This window comes from Lygodium microphyllum, chromosome 14 (assembly GCF_053477565.2).
Source record: "Lygodium microphyllum isolate KBCC chromosome 14, Lygodium_microphyllum_v1.1.10, whole genome shotgun sequence".
In the NCBI taxonomy this organism is placed as follows: domain Eukaryota; kingdom Viridiplantae; phylum Streptophyta; class Polypodiopsida; order Schizaeales; family Lygodiaceae; genus Lygodium; species Lygodium microphyllum.
Genome location: NC_141148.1, coordinates 89,561,102 through 89,580,923, shown reverse-complemented (window position 1 = coordinate 89,580,923; position 19,822 = coordinate 89,561,102). Strand labels below are relative to the sequence as shown.

Genomic DNA, 19,822 nt, shown 5'->3' with positions numbered 1-19,822 from the left:
ACTTGGAGATTTTAGCCTTGCTAGCCTAAGGAGGCAAATCAAGCAAGGCGGAAGAGCTTTTTACCTTTATTTGCTTGCTTGCTTTTGTGCTTCAACATTCAATCGAGCTTTGCATAGCTGTGGGACGGCTCTGATACCATAAAAATAGACAAGAGGGGAGAGAGGTGAAGCACCTTAGAGTAAACAGAAATCTTCTTCCTCTTCTTTTGTTTTTCTTCCATATAAAAGGACTAAGTTTACATCATGATAAAAAACTAATAATGAAAATACCACAATGTATGTACATGTGGTCATTGTGTGAACTCACTAGGAAAGAAGAGGTAGCATTAGAAATGTGCCATAATGAAGGATGGACTACACGGGTGTGGTCTAGTTGTAGAATCACGAGCATGTCCCCGGTGAATAATATCATGCCATATTACTAAGGCACGTAGTGGATGCCAGCTTATGTGAGTCGATATTTCAACAATAGAAAATCCTAAAATAAATTGCAACCCTAGTGTCGCTTAGCCCCTAGGACACTAGGGGCAACAATTGCATTTAATGATAGTTTAAATGCCTAGGGAGCCTAGATCATGGATCAAAGTGTTAGCAGAGTATTTGTCAGCTCATGTGTGAGTCTGAGCTTGATCTGGGCTGGGCATTTTTATTAGGTATTTTAGGTTTTTTCTTGTGTGGCATTTTATGCCAGTGGAGCATTTTTATGCACCAGTCGGCCAGCATTAATGCTGTCCAGCCAGCATTTATTGCTCCCCACTTTTTAGCCTATATATACTGAGTGGCTCCTCCTCTGTCATCATCATCATCTTCACCATTTGCAGACTGTGTGGAGAGAGGAGCTAGAGCCAGTGCCAGTGCCCACGCAGCCAGTGACTCACTGTTGTACGTGACTATCTCGTGTTCAGATATATGGATTCCATTTCCCGTGCATACATCTGAGTTCTCATCTGTATCGTGTTCTTTCTTTTTGTCTTGTGTTTCAATAGTTTATTTCAGCACATGTTTATGCTTCCACCGCTGCTCCACTTCTGACATGGTATCAGTTTTTAGGATGTGTGTTTCTGCTGTGTTTTATTGCTGATTTCAGGACTGTTTTGTATCCTTCCTGATCAGACGACTACTGTCGCAGCCAGGCGACCTGTTTTGGGGCTGTTTTCAGCCTGCGTTTTTTGCAGTTTTGCCCTCACCTGCTGCCTCCGCTGCAGCATGCTGCCTGCGTTTTCCATCAGCAGCTGCTGGCGACAGTTTTCTACCTGTTTTTCTGCAGTTTACAGCCTGTGTTTTGCTGATTCAGCGTCTCTCGTGGCTGGGTGACTGTTACTTCAGGCCTTTTTTGCTGTTTTTGGCAGTTTTTGACTGATTTTTTGACTTTCTGCAGCAGATTTTGTCTTCTATTGATCAGATTTTGGGTTATCTTGCATGTGAACTCTCATTTTCTTGAAGTCTGTGCTTGTGTTTTGGCTGTGTTTCCTCTCTACATTCCATCCCTTCTCTGCTTCTCTTCTTATTCTCTCCATATGGCTCCTCCGTGCACTTTCACTGATGATAAGTTACATGGACCTGATTATCTCACATGGAGTGCTGTCATGAAAGCTTGGTTTGTGCAGAAGCGGTTATGGTACATTGTCTGTGGCGCTGTTCCTCGACCTCTCTGTCCTTTTCCTCTTCCTGAAGACTTTGATGAGGACAACCATGAGGAAGCGGTGCTCACATGGGACTCGGACGATGCCCGTGCTTACTCGGCGTTGCTTCGGTGTGTTTCTAAAGCGGTCTTACCGGCGGTTACCTCCTGTAGGACATCTCTTGAAGTATGGCAGAAGTTGCAGCAGATGTACGAGGCACCTTCCACCATGCGGGCAGTCACACTTTATGGCCAGCTCTAGCAGATGAAGTTTGAGCCGAAAGATACTATTCAGTCTTTTCTTCTTCGTGTTACGCAGGTATAAGACCAGCTTCGGCACATGCAATTTGCTCTTCCCGAGGCGCATCTCGTCGGGACGGTCCTCTACAAGCTCCCCCGGAGTTTGATGGAGTGGCCAATGCTTTGCGGGCGCAGACATCATCGACTCCTGTCAGTTTTACACATATGACCTCGATGCTTCTTGAGCATGAGACATCCTTGAGATTACAGGGGCGGCTTCCGGCACATTATGGAGGCGAGGCTTATGTAGCTTTAGAGAGGGGTGACGGGAAGCAGAAGTTGAAGGCCCAGTGTTACCACTGTGGCAAGAAGGGACATTTGCGGAAGGACTGCAAGAAGTTAGCGGCTTCCAGGAAGAAGGAGCAGAAGACGAAGCGGGATGTTGAGTCTACCGACGAGTCTTCTCCTTCATTAGACTCCGACTCAGAACCTCCGACCAAGATGAAGTCCAAGGCGCGGAAGGGATCCTCTTCTTCAGATCGCGGGAAGGGCTTGGTGGCCCCTTCCTCGGCTGCTTTCTAGTGGTGATGATGAGGTCATCCCTCACGACTCTCTTGTGCCAGAGAGGGAGTGTGAGCGGGTGTTCAGATGGGGCAGCCGCGTCTCATCTATACTTTTATACAGGTGCACATGTTCCAGAGAGGGACGTTCCTGACGTATCGACTTCAGTTTGGCGGAATCAAATCCTGGAGCTGGGATTGATATCCAGGTTCATGATGAGCTGGTTATCTGACAGAGAGCGGGAGGCTTTCGTATGGAGCTCACATGAGGGGACACTTTGGCGGTCTGGCCAAAGGCGGGGAATCCATGGTCACCTATGTTCAGGGGCATTTTTAACAGGATGGTCTTGTATGCTATTGCGAGATATTGGTGATGGACACAGAGACATGCTATGATCTTCTCTATTTTAAGGTGTTTGGTACGATCGACATCGACATCAGGTTTTCTCCGAGGCACCTTGGTGGTTGCTTGATCACCCACTGCTTGGGTATCCATGGTTCTACTTGGTGGTTCTATGTTGTATAGTTTCTGATCTCTTTTCATTGTACTATTGTATCAGATCACTCATGATCTGAGAGAGGGTGTTAGCAGAGTATTTGTCAGCTCATGTGTGAGTCTGAGCTTGATCTGGGCTGGGCATTTTTATTAGGTATTTTAGGTTTTTTCTTGTGTGGCATTTTATGCTAGTGGAGCATTTTTATGCACCAGTCGGCCAGCATTAATGCTGTCCGACCAGCATTTATTGCTCCCCACTTTTCAGCCTATATATACTCAGTGGCTCCTCCTCAATCATCATCATCATCTTCACCATTTGTAGACTCTGTGGAGAGAGGAGCCAGAGCTAGTGCCAGTGCCCACGCAGCCAGTGACTCACTGTTGTATGCGACTGTCTCGTGTTCAGATATATGGATTCCATTTCCCGTGCATACATCTGAGTTCTCATCTGTATCGTGTTCTTTCTTTTTGTCTTGTGTTTCAGCAGTTTATTTCAGCACATGTTTATGCTTCCACCGCTGCTCCACTTCTGACACAAAGGGCATCAATACGTAGCCCATGCGATGTCCTACAACATGATATGCAAAACTCAAACCCTAAATGCAAAATGCAAAACTAAAAACTAAAAACGCAAATAATACAAACAGAGAGAGAAAGTGGATGAATCAATGCAGTAAATGAATGTAAGAGTGTATGGAATGCTCAAGGATAGAGCGGTGAGTGTTTATGAGTGACGTCCGTTAGAGATGGATCTTGAGTGATGTAACTACTAGTCATAGATGAGAGAGTGCTGAATAATGAAGGGCAACAGGTTAGTCACCAAAACATAGCAATTGGAGGTTGAAATTTGGTAAACGTAGCAGTGCACCACTAGAGAATGCTAAAAATTGATCATGCGAGGCAAAGAATTTTTAGGCGACAATAGGAGAGGTGTAGAGCTAACTCAGGCCCAAAAGAGGGCTAGAAAGGAAGGCCAACCCATGCTTACCCTGAGACGTCCCACTCCAAAGCAGCTAGGGTATTGGACAAAGTGTGCACAACGACTGCCCAATGCCTACCAAGACTATAGAGGCGATGGTTATCTTATTGAGGGAGTCCAACTAGTCACCCCAAAGAGGACAGGGCATTGAACAAAGGGTGCTCATTAGTTACCTAGTAGCCTACCAAGTCTTGCAAAGGTAGATGGAACCACATTGAATCTTTTTTTGTTTTGTTTGTTTATTGATTTATTTTTGGGTGGGTGAAAGATGGTATTAGATATGGTTTGCGGTCGATCAAGTAGCTATGCCTATAGGGGAGAATGAAAAGAGATGGTTAGATCCAACATACCTCATAACAAACGCTGTGCAGTCAGCTGCATTAAATGCAGCCGACCTGTTTTTTCGTGATATTTTCTGCTATTTATAGCAGCTTGGTCCAGCACTTGATTACACATTCTGATCTTGAGATCTGACAGAGACAGATTGCAGAGAATGACAGCACCTAGGCTGACGGAGATCGAGGTCCTCAAGGCGGAGATACACGCAGATATTTTCTCTGCACCTTTGTATATTTCTGCATTCCTGTACAGCATACTACACTGCAGATTTTCTGCGTTACACTGTTTCCTTTTCTCTCTCTCTCTCTCTCTCCTCTCTCTGTGTTCACTCGCTCTCAGTCTATATCCTACGCTTCTGCATCGCTGCACTCTGGCAAGATGTTAGCTCTACACTAAAATACAAAACCTTGCAAGAGAGATCAAAATCTTGCAAAACAGAGATTAATAGTGAGATGCTTCAAAGCAAAACAAAGTAGAAAAGTAAAACTAAATGAAAAAACAATGTAACCAGTGTGAATATACGAGTGAATGCAGCAAAAGATTGAAGAAGGAAAATAAAACTAAAGATGGGGCCACCATCCTGTACATCCATTAGTAGGTCTCTGCCAATGAAACGCCTAATGAGGTGGAGAACTAGTTCTAGATGATGGTGTAGAGAATGACCTCGGAATGGATGAAATAGATTGTTGAGGTTGTTTGTATGCCATATTGCTAGAGCCTGTTGAGGCAGATGGGGCAGCAGCGGGAGGTGTAGCCCCACTGGATTGTCCGGGAAGAGTGGAGGCGGTTGTAGTGGTTCGCTAGGTTTTCTTAGGAGGAAGACCTAGGGCCTTGGTATGAGTATATGCAAGATCTCTTGTGAATTTGATTGTGTGGCCTCATGTAATGCAAGAACCAATACTCAAACTCATAGAAGGTTGGCAATTGGTGTTAGAGATCATAGCCAGGCAGGCAGGCAGTCTGCACAGTCGGACTGTGCAGTCGAACTGCCACGTGGCAGTCCGACTGCCTGCAGCCCAGTCGGCTGCATTTAATGCAGCCGACGTGTCCTGTTTTCGCCCTATTTTCTGGCGCCCTCTTTTGCCCCGGTTGTCGGCTATTTATACCCGACATTCTCAGCAGTCTTACACACTTCTCTGCTCGCAGATTACAGACCGGTGACGCGCAGATTCTGTATCTATTCACAGATTTTAGACAGCAGATAGTGTAGACTGCAGCGGACTTCGAGGTGGACAGCAGGTTGCATCGTCGAGGTGGAGACACGCAGTCCAGCGCACTGCGCCCGTGTATATATCTGCATATCTTTGTATTCAGCATTCTTTATACAGCAGATCTTCATCGTCCACTGTCTCTTTCTCTCTCTTCTCTCTTTGCGTTCTCTCTCTCTCAGTCCTATGCTTCCGCACCGCTGCACTCTGACATGGTATTAGAGCAGTGTTTGAGGGCTGACTGAGCGCAGAATCAACCTGAAGAGGAGTTTCCATCGCGACACAAATTTGCGTTTTTTGCGTTTAAGGGCAGACAGGAGGGCTGCGCCTTGGAACAAGGCTGAAACGAGTGTGGGCACACAGGAAAGGAGTACAGGTGGTGGATTTGCTGCTGTTTACTGCTGTTTGACGCGGAGAAAGTTTGAGTTTTCAGCCTACAAGTGCAGGTTTTGCTTTTTCATCGCCTCCGGCGGGTGAAGAAGCTTCAGGACGCGGAAGAGCCTTAGCAGGCTGAGTTTTCCCAGTCAGAGGGGGCTGCTTTTGCGTTTGTGAAGGCATTGCAGGTGAAGATGTCTACAGAGATGGACTTGGAGTTCCAGGCGATTATGGACCGGAAGGTGCCTGTCTTACCGGCTCTTCCTACAGATCAGAAGCTCGACGGCGATAACTACCGCATTTGGCGCGTCATGATGTTGGCCATCCTTGAGTCCTATGATTTGGCAGAGTTGGTAGAGGCGGAGATTGTCCGGCTCTCGGTAAGAGATGAGTCCAAACTCTCTTCCGATGCTCGTGCAGAGTTGGCCAAGGCCCAGTCTCATTGGGACAAACTGAATGCCAGGATTCGATCCTTTCTCTTTCTATCATGCACTACAGCCGTGATCGCTCACATCGAGCACTTGACGGTGGCTCGGGAGATATCGCTAGAGCTTGATGAGATGCACAATCGGATGACCCTAATGAAGAGGGTTTCTTTGGAGGTACAGATACGGACCTTGTCCGTAAATAAGTCTTCTTCGCTCTGGGAGCACATTAACAAGCTAAGGCAGCTTCAGATGCAGGTTCAGAATGCGGGGAAGCCGATTTCCTCCGAAGACATAGCGATCACACTATTGTCCCAGTTGCCGCTGCGATTCAGTATATTTTACTCTGCCCTTATTGCTTCGGGGCGAGAGTCTACTCTTCGTTGGGAAGAGTTGGTTCCTATGGTCTTGGACCAAGAGGAAGAGTTAAAGGGACAGAATGCTTCCAAGTCGGAGGCGCTGACAGGTCAAGCCTCTCAGAAGAAGGGGAAGGACCAAAAGAAGAAGAAGGGGGATAACAAGTCTAAGAAGGACAAGGAGAAGGACAAGGACAAAGACTCCACATTCCATATTTGTGGAAAGACTGGCCATTGGAAGAAGGATTGCCCTGACAAAGACACGAAGGACACCAAGGATTCTGGAGCGGTGGCTGCACCCTCATCAGCTGCATTTCTTCATCTAGCTGTCATTGAGGACGCTTCACCGAATGCTTCTGATGCTGCGATGACGGCTCCCCAAGCTCGAGAGTGGATTGTTGATAGGGGTGCCTCACGGCACATGACTCCTTCATCAGATGGTGTTGCCCAGCTGCGACCCTCGCGTGGGCAGATTCTCATTGGAGACAGCTCTTCAGTTTCTGTTGCAGGTCGGGGTAAGATGCAGCTTATTCCGGATGGACGAGGTGGTACCCATACCTCAGAGGTTTTGCATGTACCAAGATTAGGGTACCATCTCCTTTCAGTTCATAAGATTTGCTCCCTTGGTCTTCTGGTGGAGTTTGACAGTACTACGGTGCGAGTCCTTGATCGTGGATCGAGGAAGGTTCTCTCATCCGGATATGAGGAGAACGGCATTTACAAACTGAAGTCTTCCACCGCCCTCTCTACTCTTCTTCTTACCTCTCAGTCACAGTCAGAGTTATGGCATGCTCGGTTTGGTCACCTGAACTATGACTATCTTCGGAGGGCGTCACGTGGACAGCTTGTTCGAGGGTTGTCGGATATAGTGGTGAGCCAGCAGCCATGTGTCTCCTGCATATGGGGGAAGCAGCATAGGGATGCCATTCCCCACACAGCTTCGCGGCGGTCTACTTCACCGATGGAGCTAGTATCTACGGATCTATGTGGCCCTATGAGGAATGAGTCCCTGCGAGGGAGCTCGTACTTCATGCTGATCGTGGATGACTATAGCACGATGACATGGGCCTATTTTTTGGCATTAAAGTCAGAAGCTTTCTCGCACTTCAAGGATTGGCTTCTCTTTGAGGAGAACCGATCAGGCCGGAAGTTGAAGACCTTGCGATCCGACAAGGGAGGTGAATTTGTTTCTAATGAGTTTGCTCGGTTTTGTGCAGATAGAGGAATTCACCAGGAGTTTGCCAATACCAATACTCCTCAAGAAAATGGTATTCTTGAACGGAAGAACCGCAGTGTGATCGAGATGGCGCGCACTATGATGGAGCACCGACAGACCCCTCAGGTTCTGTGGGCCGAGGCTGTGGCTACTGCAGTCCACATCCTTAATCGATCCCCTACTTCGGCCATGGAAGGGATAACCCCATTTGAGGCTTATTTTGGGACGAAGCCAGATGTTTCTTACTTTCGAGTCTTTGGGTGTGATGCCTATGTTCACATTCCCAAGGCTCACCGTGATAAATTTGAAGCGGCTTCCCGAAAACAGGTATTTGTTGGCTATAGCTCCCAGTCTCAAGGCTACCGACTGTATGATCCCGTCAAGCGGGATGTGTACACTAGCTGTGATGTGCGGTTTGTGGAGGTTCTGGCTACTTCAACGGGTGAGGAGCATCCCGTTCTTAGAGATCCACGGGAGAGTTGGGCTCCTTCTACAGTTCCACTGGAGCCCGTGCCTTTTGATTATGATTTTGTTTCTGACACAGAGTCTACTGTTCCACCGGACACCTCTGAGGAGTTACCACCGGTGGATATTCCAGAGTCTTCTGCTGATGGAGAACGTCGAGGGGAGGTTCGGCCTCCTCCTTGCTGGGCTCGTGACACACTCCGTGATTCAGGGATCGAGGGGGTTCCTGAGGAGTGGGGACCGCAGGATGGTCCGCGGCGGTCACGGAGGCACCGGGCACATTCTACGGAGCTTGTTTGCTCCAACTATTGTTTGATGACCCGTATTATGCAGGATCGAGAGCCCACCTCCGTGAAGGAGGCTTTACAGTCCGCACCATGGAAGAAAGCTATGGAAGCCGAGTTGGAGGCTATTGAGAGGAATGACACTTGGTCACTCGTGCCACGCCCCCCGAAGAAGAAGGTGATTGGAGTCAAGTGGGTCTTCAAGATCAAATACCTAAGCGATGGTACTTTGGATAAGCACAAGGCTCGCCTTGTTGCTAAAGGTTTTGCACAGCGCCCAGGGATTGACTGTCATGACACTTTTGCCCCCACAGCTCGTATGGTGACCATTAGAGCTGTTCTTGCTTTGGCTGGCCATAGGAGATGGCCTGTTTATCAGTTGGATGTGAAGTCGGCCTTCCTGAATGGTGATTTGAAGGAGGAGATCTATGTTGAGCAGCCTCCTGGCTTTGGTTATTCAGATGGGAAAGTCTACAGGTTGAAGAAGGCCTTGTATGGCCTCAAGCAGGCCCCGCGTGCATGGAACGAGAAGATTGATTCGTTCCTCCAGTCTCAGTTGGGATATCGGCGGTCCAAGGCCGATCCGCAGCTGTATGTTCACACTTCCGAGGATGGTTGTGTGCTGTTTGTCTTATATGTTGATGATTTGATTCTCACAGGTGATGATGCACAGCAGGTCTAGGAGACGAAGTCAGCTTTATATCGGACGTTCGAGATGACGGATTTGGGTCTACTCCATTTCTTTTTGGGCCATGAGATTTATCAGTCTCAGAGGGGGATCTTTATCTCTCAACAGAGATATGTACAGGAGCTCTTGGTGTCTTTTGAGATGGAGGATTGTCGGGCCCTCTCTACTCCTATGGATCCGAACTGGAAGGCCACTTCCCATTCAGCTTCTCCTTTCGCGGATGCGTCCCGCTATTGACAGTTGATTGGGTCCTTGATTTGGCTTCTCAACACCAGGGTTGATCTATGTTTTGCTGTTGGGCTCTTGGCAGGGTTCATGAGTGAACCTAAGACGGTGCATTGGCAGGCTGCTCAGAGGATACTTCGGTATCTGAGGGGGACGTCTGATTTAGGGATTCATTACCCCGCAGGGACAGATGGGTCAGATCTTGTACTTGCAGGTTGGAGCGTCTCGGATTGGGCCGGTGACGTGGACCATAGGCGGTCTACTACAGGTTACTGCTTTACTTTGGGTACAGGTGTTATTTCATGGAGTAGTAGCAAGAAGCAACCCACGGTAGCCCTTTCGTCTACTGAGGCGGAGTATCGGGCCGCGTCATCCACCACATGCGAGGTTGTGTGGCTTCGGAGATTATTGGAGGAGCTTGGGTGCCCCCAGACTCGTCCTACATTGCTGCGATGTGACAATGAGAGTTGCATTGCCTTGGCAAGGAACCCTGTTTTTCATGCCCGGACGAAGCACATTGAGATCCAGTACCACTTCATCCGAGAAAAGCTTCTGGATAAGACCATCACTGTGGAGTATTGCAAGACGGAGGACAATCTTGCGGATTTGTTTACGAAGGCACTTCCTCAGGCTCTACTTCGGAGACATTCCAGATCCCTCAGGCTTCTGCCCTGCCCAGGCTCTGAGAGGGGGTGTTAGAGATCATAGCCAGGCAGGCAGGCAGTCTGCACAGTCGGACTGTGCAAGCGGACTGCCACGTGGCAGTCCGACTGCCTGCAGCCCAGTCGGCTGCATTTAATGCAGCCCTCTTTTGCCCCGGTTGTCGGCTATTTATACCTGACATTCTCAGCAGTCTTACACACTTCTCTGCTCGCAGATTACAGACCGGTGATGCGCAGATTCTGTCTCTGTTCACAGATTTCAGACAGTAGACAGTGCAGACTGCAGCGGACTTCGAGGTGGACAGCAGGTTGCATCGTCGAGGTGGAGACACGCAGTCCAGCGCACTGCGCCCGTGTATATATCTGCATATCTTTGTATTCAGCATTCTTTATACAGCAGATCTTCATCGTCCACTGTCTCTTTCTCTCTCTTCTCTCTCTGCGTTCTCTCTCTCTCTCAGTCCTACGCTTCCGCACTGCTGCACTCTGACAATTGGGGCAACAAGATAATGTGCTGAATGAAGTGAAAGTATTTTTCAAGCAGCTTATTCAAAACTAGGGCCTATGCTAGACCCTCAATTACCTCACACTAATCACATCCGTCAATGGAGAGCCCGCAATGGCACAATCAATGTTAAGTTAATGCAGGGGTTGCTTCCTGAGTTCCACTCTTAATTACAGCACTTCCCCCCCGCATCTAAGCATTGGAGTCATCTCATTTACCACTATGCGGTGCAAGATTACACTTGACATATCAATCTCGGTTTTGAGCTTTAGGAGTTTTTGATTAAGGAACATGATGATTTGAAAGTCAAGTTGACCGAATATTAGCGGTTACTCACTGAGTTTGCCACTATTGGCTCATTGAAGTCACACAATATCAGGTTAGGCTCCCCATTTTAGGGTTTTTCATTAATTAAGCATTTTTTGGTGCTGTTTAAGAGGCTAATCAGCATGTAATGCTTTTTTAGCTCAACAAGAGAGTAGCACACTTGCGGGTGTGTGTAAGGCAGTGTTAAAGGGTGGCATTCTTGCTAATGATGTATAAGGGTGTAGAGTTAAAGGGTGGTCCACTTCCATAGTTCAAGCCGCATGTTGGGGTTGACCATTGCAGCTTTGCATAATTTAGTCTTTTGTTCCTTCATTCTACTGCCTTTCTTTTAGTCTCCTTCTCTATTCAATCCGTGTTCACTTTCCTTTTTGTTGCGCATTCTCATATAAATGGGTCTTTGAGAACTCAAAAGGGCAGTAGACCTCCTTAGCAAACATTGAATTTCAGCATGAGCGATCATGGGTGATAAGGACAATAAATTATACAATAATCAAAGATGCTCTAGATGTGGCATTGCACACACAACAATGACAATCAGGTAGGGCCATGGATACCCAAGGAGGGGGGTCTTGATTCATTCTAGGACATGAGGATATAAGAGACTATGGAGAATAGAAGTGGGCTTTAAGCATGATGAAAAGGAGAAGCAACAAAGAGAATAGCTAGAATAGGGGCAGAAATGGACATGTACACAGGTCATGGATAAATGCTGCATCATAGCCTCCAAGTTAGATGATTCCACTAGAAAGAAAATCAATTTTTGTCTGAAAGATGGCCTCTAGCTCTAATATTTAATTATTCTGAAGATTTTGGTCTGTTTGATCCTCAAATACTTGCAAATTTATTGCCACTGCCCAGGTCCTGGGAGGTGTACATGCTGGTTACATGGGGGCCTGAAGAGAAGGAAGGGACAGGTAAGGCCAGGTTAGATTAATATAAATGGTTGTACAAAAAGGTTCATAGAATGCCGTGATGGAGAAACAGCAGACTGTTTGTGAAGGTTTTCTCTTTTCCCCACAGATGCTTGGACTAGTTTATGCTTTTTTTGATTTGCACAAATCTTGCATTTCGTTTTGGTAAATGCACTCATTTTTTTTTGTTAATTTAAGTGTTTTCCAAGCATCTCCACATGTGTCTTTTCCAATCTAAGTGTTACGCTAATGACATTGTGGTTCCTTTTTGAAGGAGAAGGAATATCTCAGCATGGCCGTTTCAAGAATTGAGGCACATCATCCCAATGTTGTGATTGTTGAGAAGACTGTTGCAAGGCAAGCACAAGAAACTTTGTTAGCTAAGCAAATCACTTTGGTGCTAAATGTGAAAAGGCCTCTATTGGAACGTATTGCTAGATGTACTGGTGCAGAAATAGTGGCTGCTCCAGATCGCCTTATAAAATCAAAGTGCGGGCATTGCGAGTTGTTTCATGTGGAAAAAGTTCTGGAGGATCTTGGAGATGTTTCCCAAGGAGGAAAAAAAGCAACAAAATTACTAATGTTCTTCGAGGGCTGCTCAAGGCCATTGGGCTGCACTGTATGATTCCTACACAATTCTATAAGCAACACTCATTCTGCATTTGGTTAGTGTGGCTAAAACTTATTATTGGTAATGATGAATAGTCTTAAATATTTCAGGTGCTGCTTAAGGGCTCAAACATTGATCAGTTAAAAAGGGTCAAGCGTACTGTTCAATATGCCATTTTTGCAGCCTACCAATTAGCTTTGGAGACTTCATTTTTGGTGGATGAGGGTGCTACAGTTCCAGATTCACCTTTCAAGTCTCCCCCATTAAGTGTTGCCTTACCAGAGAAACAGTCAAAACATGACAGATCTATAACGACCATACCTGGTTTCTTTCCGCCTGTTTCAGGGAAATCACTGCAAAATTCTCAGCAACCACCTTCACGTGATACAAAACAAAGCTGGAATGACATGGATACCAAAATATCAGGGATACCGGTGTCCACATCATCTATGGCGTATGGGGCATCAAAGACATACTTTCCTCATGGTATTCCCCAAGGAATTGTTCCCGATGCCTTCAGCAATACAAGAAGTGCACCACCTTTGTCGCTGAAGGATTCTTCATCTGGTGACTTTTCCTCACATATTCTCGTAAAAATTCTGAACATGCTCTTGCATTATACTGCAAACTTATTTGTTGATGAAACATTTAATGTATGACTTAAACAGACAAACTTGACAGACTAGAAGATGAGGCCTTTCTGAAGTCAAATCCTTGTGTTACTGCAGAACTTGATGGATTAAATATGCCAAGGCTGGTGAAGGTAGAGTCAGAGATAAGCATTGGACAGGATTCACAGATTGAGGCATCCATCGAAGCCCAGGATGGCTTATTTTGGGAGGAACAGGATACAAGTCATGAAGATTTTCCTCCACCACCATCTGATCATCAAAGTATTCTTGTCTCATTCTCAAGTAGCTGCCTGAGAAAAGGGACAGTATGTGTGAGAGGTCATGTCTACAGAATTAGATATTATGGAAGCTTTGACAAACCCCTTGGTAGATTTCTACGCGACAATGTTTTTGATGTGGTAAACTGCTCTTCCACATCTCTTAACTCATTTTCACTACAACTCATGGATGCATTTAACTTGTGGCTGAGTTGGATTGGAAAGTGATAATAAGGTCATAATTATACAGTCTTTAATTCAAAGAATTATGGCAACTGATTCACAATGCCATTATGCGATGATATTTACCATTTATGGGGCTCCACATTATGTTGATTGTAAACTGTGCATGACATTGTAGTCAAAAAGCTCTGTTGTTAAATCTTTTGATGAATTCAAGTGTTATCTGAGGACAAGTTACTTTGATGACCTTAGCAGTCGTTGAAAGAAAGAAAACCTTTTTTCAGTAATGTTTCAATGGTATATGAACCACTTTCATACAGCTCTGACTGGTTATTCAATAAGCAACAGTACTATGCTCTGTTGCAGAATAATGGATGTGGATATTGCGAGGAGACTAGAGATGCTCACATACATTGCTACATGCACAGGCAGGGCAGTTTGACTATTTCTGTACGTCATCAGAATCAAATTTTGACTGGAGAAAGTGAGGGTAAAATCTGGATGTGGCATCGGTGTCTTAAGTGTCCTCATACGAGCACTGTTCCTCCTGCGACTCCAAGGATACTAATGTCAGATGCTGCTTGGGGTCTGTCTTTTGGCAAGTTTCTGGAGCTTAGCTTTTCAAATCATGCTGCTGCAAGTAGAATAGCAGCTTGTGGCCACTCTTTGCATAGAGACTGCCTGAGATTTTATGGGTAAGTTTGTAAAGTCTTAGAGTGATGTATGTTTATGTTTATGCTCAAATTGATTGAAGAGCTCAGCATTCCCAGTGTTCCTTTTTAGCAGATTTGGGAGCATGGTGGCATGTTTCAGATATGCTCCAATAAATGTTTATTCTGTATTTCTACCACCACCAAAGCTGGAATTTAATAATCCTGCACTAGATGACTGGTTGTTGAAGGAAGTTCGCGAGGTATTTATTTTTAGCTTTTTAAAAGTGGTTTTTCTTCATCCTTGGAAAATCAACTACTGGGATTGAACATGTGATTCTCAGACCAGTCTTTTTGAGGGTTACAATGTTATCTTTTAGAGCATTATTGTGTTAGTTTTCTAAATGTTTTGTTAATGGGGCATGTTGTGTTTTGTTTCCCTGTGTTTTTCATTTAGGTGACAGATAATGGGAAACTAATTTTTGCGAAAGCTTATAGTGCACTTCATCAAATCGAAGAAAAATTAGCAGGATACAGAACTGGTCTAGTTGCTGAAGCCAAGACACGTTTAACAGAATATGAAGCTGCATTACGTGTTGATCAGGAAGCTTTTGTGGTAAGGATCTTACCACAGAATTGACTAAAACTGAAGTGTAGCACCAAAATGGTGCAAATAATTGTACATTGCAAAATGTTCAAGCAGGTGCACACAGATGCATATGCACAATTTTCTTGCGAAATCAATGTTCATCATGTCATTAATGTACAAAGGGAATAGTCTTCACATAAATGTACACATACACATGCATGCCCATGTGCTTGGTTGAGTGCATATGAATCACACGTCTTATAGTAAAGTTGGAGAGGATTTTCTTGTTTAACATACAGTTCCATTCTTAATGAAGTACCTCCCTGTGGCATCATGCAAACACGGCTTGATGTTTCAGGAGATCTTGCAGAAGGCAGCACCCACTCCAATAGGCCTAAAACCATTGATTGCTGACATATTGGAGCTAAATTTGGCAAGGCAGAGATTGGCTTTCTTGTCTGTTAAATGGAATAGGCTCTTTCATCGTTTACTGGTTCTTTTCAGACTCCAAAAGATTGGCATTATGTCCAAATCTATCAATTTGAAGGATCCACCTGCTCCATCTGCATCTATTGAAAGTAAAGAAGTGTTTGGGGACAAAACTTCGTGGGCTTCTGAAAAGAGCAAGTCATGCAACAGTATATTGTACGACACTTTTCAGAGCCTCAATGGAGTGCATGTTCAGGGGAGCAACTTTTCTTGTGAAACAGATGTTTCAGTGCATCGTGTGGCTACACTGCTCAAGGGTGCAGATGCAGAGGAGAAAGTTAACTGCACAAATGACCTAGTGCTTAACGACCATAACTGTAGTACCATTACACATAATTCTTCTCAAGTCACCTGTGAGAGAGTCTCTCATGTGGAAGATCTCTTAGGGACTGTGGAAGGAAAACATACAGTTGGTCTAGAAGGATCAGTAACTGTAGGTTCGGATGGTGTGGAATTTGCAAAAAGTACGGATTTAGACAGTAAAATAGCAGAATACAAAATAACGTTGTGTCAAAATGTATTGGAAGATGAAATATTAGTCCAAAGGGCGTTATTGGAAGATCGATTCCCCCGTCTTCCTGATCTATCTGATACATTTGAAGCAGCTTGGACAGGCAAGGTGCAAGTGGTTGAAGCACATACAGTGAACATTACAGCTAGTGGACAAGAAATTCATTCACATAGCAATCTTTCTGACAAATTTGCAGTTGGCGAGGAAACTGGTGCCTGCACTGATATTTCACCTGAGGTTGAATCCCATCCAAGACATAACTTTACACCTTTAATAAAGTGCTCTTCCGATTTCGATACAGTGAATGCCCTTAGCTCACCTGGTAAGGTCATGAATAAGGCAGATGATTTGGGAGCTTGGATTGGTACTCCATTCTCAAATTTGTACAGGTCGTATAGCAAGGGTTCTCGAAATTCTTTGGCTGGCTCATCAGGCTTATCATCAAGAATAGATTCTGATGTCACATCCTGTATCATTTTGCCAGGCGAAGAAGCTCGAGTGTTCCTGCCACTGGGCATCAATGATACGGTGATTCCTGTCTATGATGACGAACCCACTAGTGTAATAGCTTATGCAATAACATCTCATCAGTATCAAGCTCATATATTGGATAGAACTGAGATAGATAAAGAAGAAAGGAGGGGAGGAAGGGATGGGAGTAATGATGTAGGTATCTCAAGCAGACAATTGGTTCTATCACATCCTCTACTGTTTGTGGATGGCCTATCTGAACAAGTGGGATTCGCTTCAAGGGACAAGACCAATCAGCCTGATGATTTTATCCAGGCAAGCCTAAAAGAGAGTCGGAGTTTCCAGTTTTCTAAGGCTACCCATGTAAAAGTGTCATTCAGAGATGACGGGCCACAAGGAAGAGCCAAGTACACAGTGACATGCTATTATGCAAGGCAATTTGATGCTTTGAGAAACAAATGCTGTCCAGGTCAGATGGAGTTTATTCGCTCTCTTTGCCGGTGTAAGAAGTGGGGTGCCCAAGGTGGGAAAAGCAATGTTTTCTTTGCTAAAACCGCAGATGATAGATTTGTTATCAAACAAGTCACCAAGATAGAACTTGAGTCCTTCATCAAATTTGCTCCACAATACTTCAAGTATCTCTCAGATGCTGTAACAACTGGAAGCCCTACTTGCTTGGCTAAAATTCTTGGCATCTTTCAGGCAAGTTGTTCTGCAAGACTCTTATTTTCTTGCTTTTGCAGGGGATGTTTATCCAACTTTCTGATCCTGAGTTATTGAACTTACATCTAAGAGTGTGATGGGCTTAACAGGTCACAATAAAACCAGGGAGAAGTGGCAAAGAAGCTCGAATGGATCTCATGGTCATGGAAAATCTCTTGTATGGGCGGCATGTAAATCGACTTTATGACTTAAAGGGCTCATTAAGATCTCGATATAATGCTGATACTACAGGAAAAAATAAGGTTCTGCTAGATCAGAATCTTTTGGAATCAATGTTGACCAATCCTATTTTCATTGGCAATAAAGCAAAGCGTATACTGGAACGGGCAGTCTGGAATGACACATCTTTTCTGGCGGTTGGTAGCTTCTGAACACATTTTGTTTAGGCAGTTGATACACAATTTGCACATTTTGTTATTTAACTTGTGGGTCATGGTTGCAGTCAGCAGATGTTATGGACTACTCATTACTAGTGGGAGTGGATGAGGAGCGAAAAGAGTTGGTTCTCGGTATAATTGATTTTTTGAGGCAATATACGTGGGATAAGCACTTGGAGACCTGGGTGAAGGCCTCTGGTATTTTAGGGGGGCCAAAGCATGCTGCTCCTACAGTAATTTCACCAAAGCAGTACAAAAAACGGTTTCGAAAAGCTATGAAGACCTACTTTTTGATGGTTCCTGATCAATGGTCACCTTCCACCGAACTGTATGCTCCATCTCTGACTGACCCAGTCACAGTGGAAAGCTGTTCTAAATCTTCCCAAACCAAAAAATCAGAAGAAGACGAAGTACTGTAAAACAACATTCTTTGAAAGAGGCTAGTATTGTGGCCAAATTCATGTGTATTTCCAACAAGAGTTTATATAGTGAAGATCCTGACCACCTTTTCATGGGGTGTATCAGTCTTATAAATGCATTTTGAGGGTTAATACCTATGGTACTAATTACTGGTTCTGTTTCATTGAGTGGTATAATCTCCTATTGATTGCTTGTACAGGTGGAAACAGCCTATTTGGCCAACAAAAGTCAGGCAGTGCAGCTAAAGATTGTGGACCAGCTGTGCAGATAATTCCTGACTGGTATTGGTAATCTTGTGGGCTCTGAACATTCAGGTCATTGAGGCAGCAATTAGGATCACTGCAATGCATGCATGAACTGATAGATTCTTTGATGTTCTTCCAGTAGATGTTAGGTTTATTCTGTAACGCTAACTTTTTCTTTTGGGTGCATGCTTTTTCGAACACCATTACTTGTTTTTTCCTCTCTTCTGTGTCTTATCTCAAGATGCATTAGATTTGGACACTTTCATCGACAACGATTGACAGGTCTGTAAGATCTCCTAAAGATGATGCTCCTCCATAAAATGAAACTGTAGAATGCAGGTAAATATGGTATAATGGTGACATTACTTTTATAGAAAGCTACACGAGCCTGTTCTCTTTGAATCATAAATCTGGTAGTCTCTTGGTCTTTCTCAATTCACTTCAGTTTTGACTCTATGTAGTGGCTACTTTTGATCAACAGGTGTGTGTTCTTCAAGTGCACCGTCAAGATGCTTCATATGGCAGAACTACTGGAGCTCTTCAGCTATGGTACTCCTTTTTTGGATTTGAGATTGACACTATGAAGAGTGATGCATAATTTTTTTCCGCCCTCCAGATTAGCAACAAAATCTTCCAGGTATAGCTGGTTCTATATTCTATCTGTACAGATATGCTTTATAATTTTACTCTGTCTGCAGGAGAAGGTGATTGCTCTGGGGTATAAAATTCGTTTGCTTCGGAACTTGATCTTTTGTGTCTGTCAGTGCAATTTATGAGAGGAAGGCTTTCAGTTAACATTATGGATGTTTGAGTCAACTGAGTTCTATTCACCTTTTTGGGCGATCAAGGGGTAGATCCCTTTCTGTCCATTGGTAGTGTTCCAAATGTGTTGGACTTCAACTATCTATGACTACAATGACAAAAGCCATGTGATGCAATTCATCAACTGGCTATTATATGGTTTCATGTATTGTTGTGAGTCATGTATCTTTGCTTTAAACGACGATGACAAGCTTTGTGTTGTAGCTTTGACTTTGGCTTGGTGCATTGAATAATGCACAATGATAATGGGTATCTTCCATCAGTTGCAGAGAGAATGGGCATCTTTGTCAGTGAATGCACACTTTAAGAGATGTACAGTGGGGGTAAGTATGTTTTTCCATTCAAAACCTCTCATGCTCTTTTGAATGTGATGCCTGAAAAATTACATGTTTTTCTGTGCTTCAGCAAACTCAGTAGTACTTCAAAACATTTACGTCTCCCAACAATGGGGCCCCACAACCTATGTGACTGGGTGGGTCCATCATGTGATTAAATTCTCAGGTGCTAGATTCCAAGGTCTGCTACTGACTGTAGCTCTTATACAAACGTGGTAGTGTTTACTTCAGTGCAGAAATGAAACAAAATTAAGGGTATCATAGTCGGGTTCTCTCTCTCTTTGTTCTTTGGAGGTACATGACATCAATATTTGGTGATCTTTTTTTACTCATTATAACAGTATTGGATAAAGTCAGACCAAGTGAAATCACTTGTTAGAACCTTGCATTATCGTATTATGCATCAGTTATTGGCCATGATAAAAGATCCAAGTGGATTAAACACCATAACGATTGAAGTTCTAAGCTTTTAAGCAACATAGATGGTTTAGATATTTGAATTGCATTGGAGACTATCCTACCAACGAACCAGCTTTTTCTTGCCTAGCAGAATCAACAAACATGAGAAAGGTTGATCAAGATAACATATCCTTTGAGCAATGCACAATTTTGGATGCTGAATTTTC

The 19,822-nt window shown here is 44.4% G+C and overlaps 1 protein-coding gene across 13 annotated transcripts in view; it reads left to right on the top strand.

Moving 5' to 3' along the window:
- The window catches only part of LOC148025837 (1-phosphatidylinositol-3-phosphate 5-kinase FAB1B-like), a 51,418-nt gene extending 32,155 nt beyond the window's left edge, over positions 1-19,263 (top strand). Inside the window, exons 4-15 of one of the 13 annotated variants that reach the window (XR_015693160.1) lie at positions 12,157-12,501; positions 12,603-13,059; positions 13,161-13,522; positions 13,931-14,259; positions 14,351-14,477; positions 14,672-14,830; positions 15,162-16,976; positions 17,087-17,353; positions 17,440-18,075; positions 18,281-18,321; positions 18,521-18,588; positions 18,738-19,262. Coding sequence is in view for 3 of the 13 variants with exons in the window: in XM_087693093.1 (XP_087549219.1) it covers positions 12,157-12,501; positions 12,603-13,059; positions 13,161-13,522; positions 13,931-14,259; positions 14,351-14,477; positions 14,672-14,830; positions 15,162-16,976; positions 17,087-17,353; positions 17,440-17,793 (4,215 nt within the window). In the remaining 10 variants the exon portion in view is untranslated. Of the gene's footprint in view, positions 1-12,156; positions 12,502-12,602; positions 13,060-13,160; positions 13,523-13,930; positions 14,260-14,350; positions 14,478-14,671; positions 14,831-15,161; positions 16,977-17,086; positions 17,354-17,439 lie in introns of all 13 variants that reach the window. The other 12 variants (XR_015693156.1, XR_015693158.1, XR_015693159.1 and 9 more) reach the window with 12 other exon arrangements.
- The last annotated feature ends 559 nt before the right edge of the window (positions 19,264-19,822 follow it).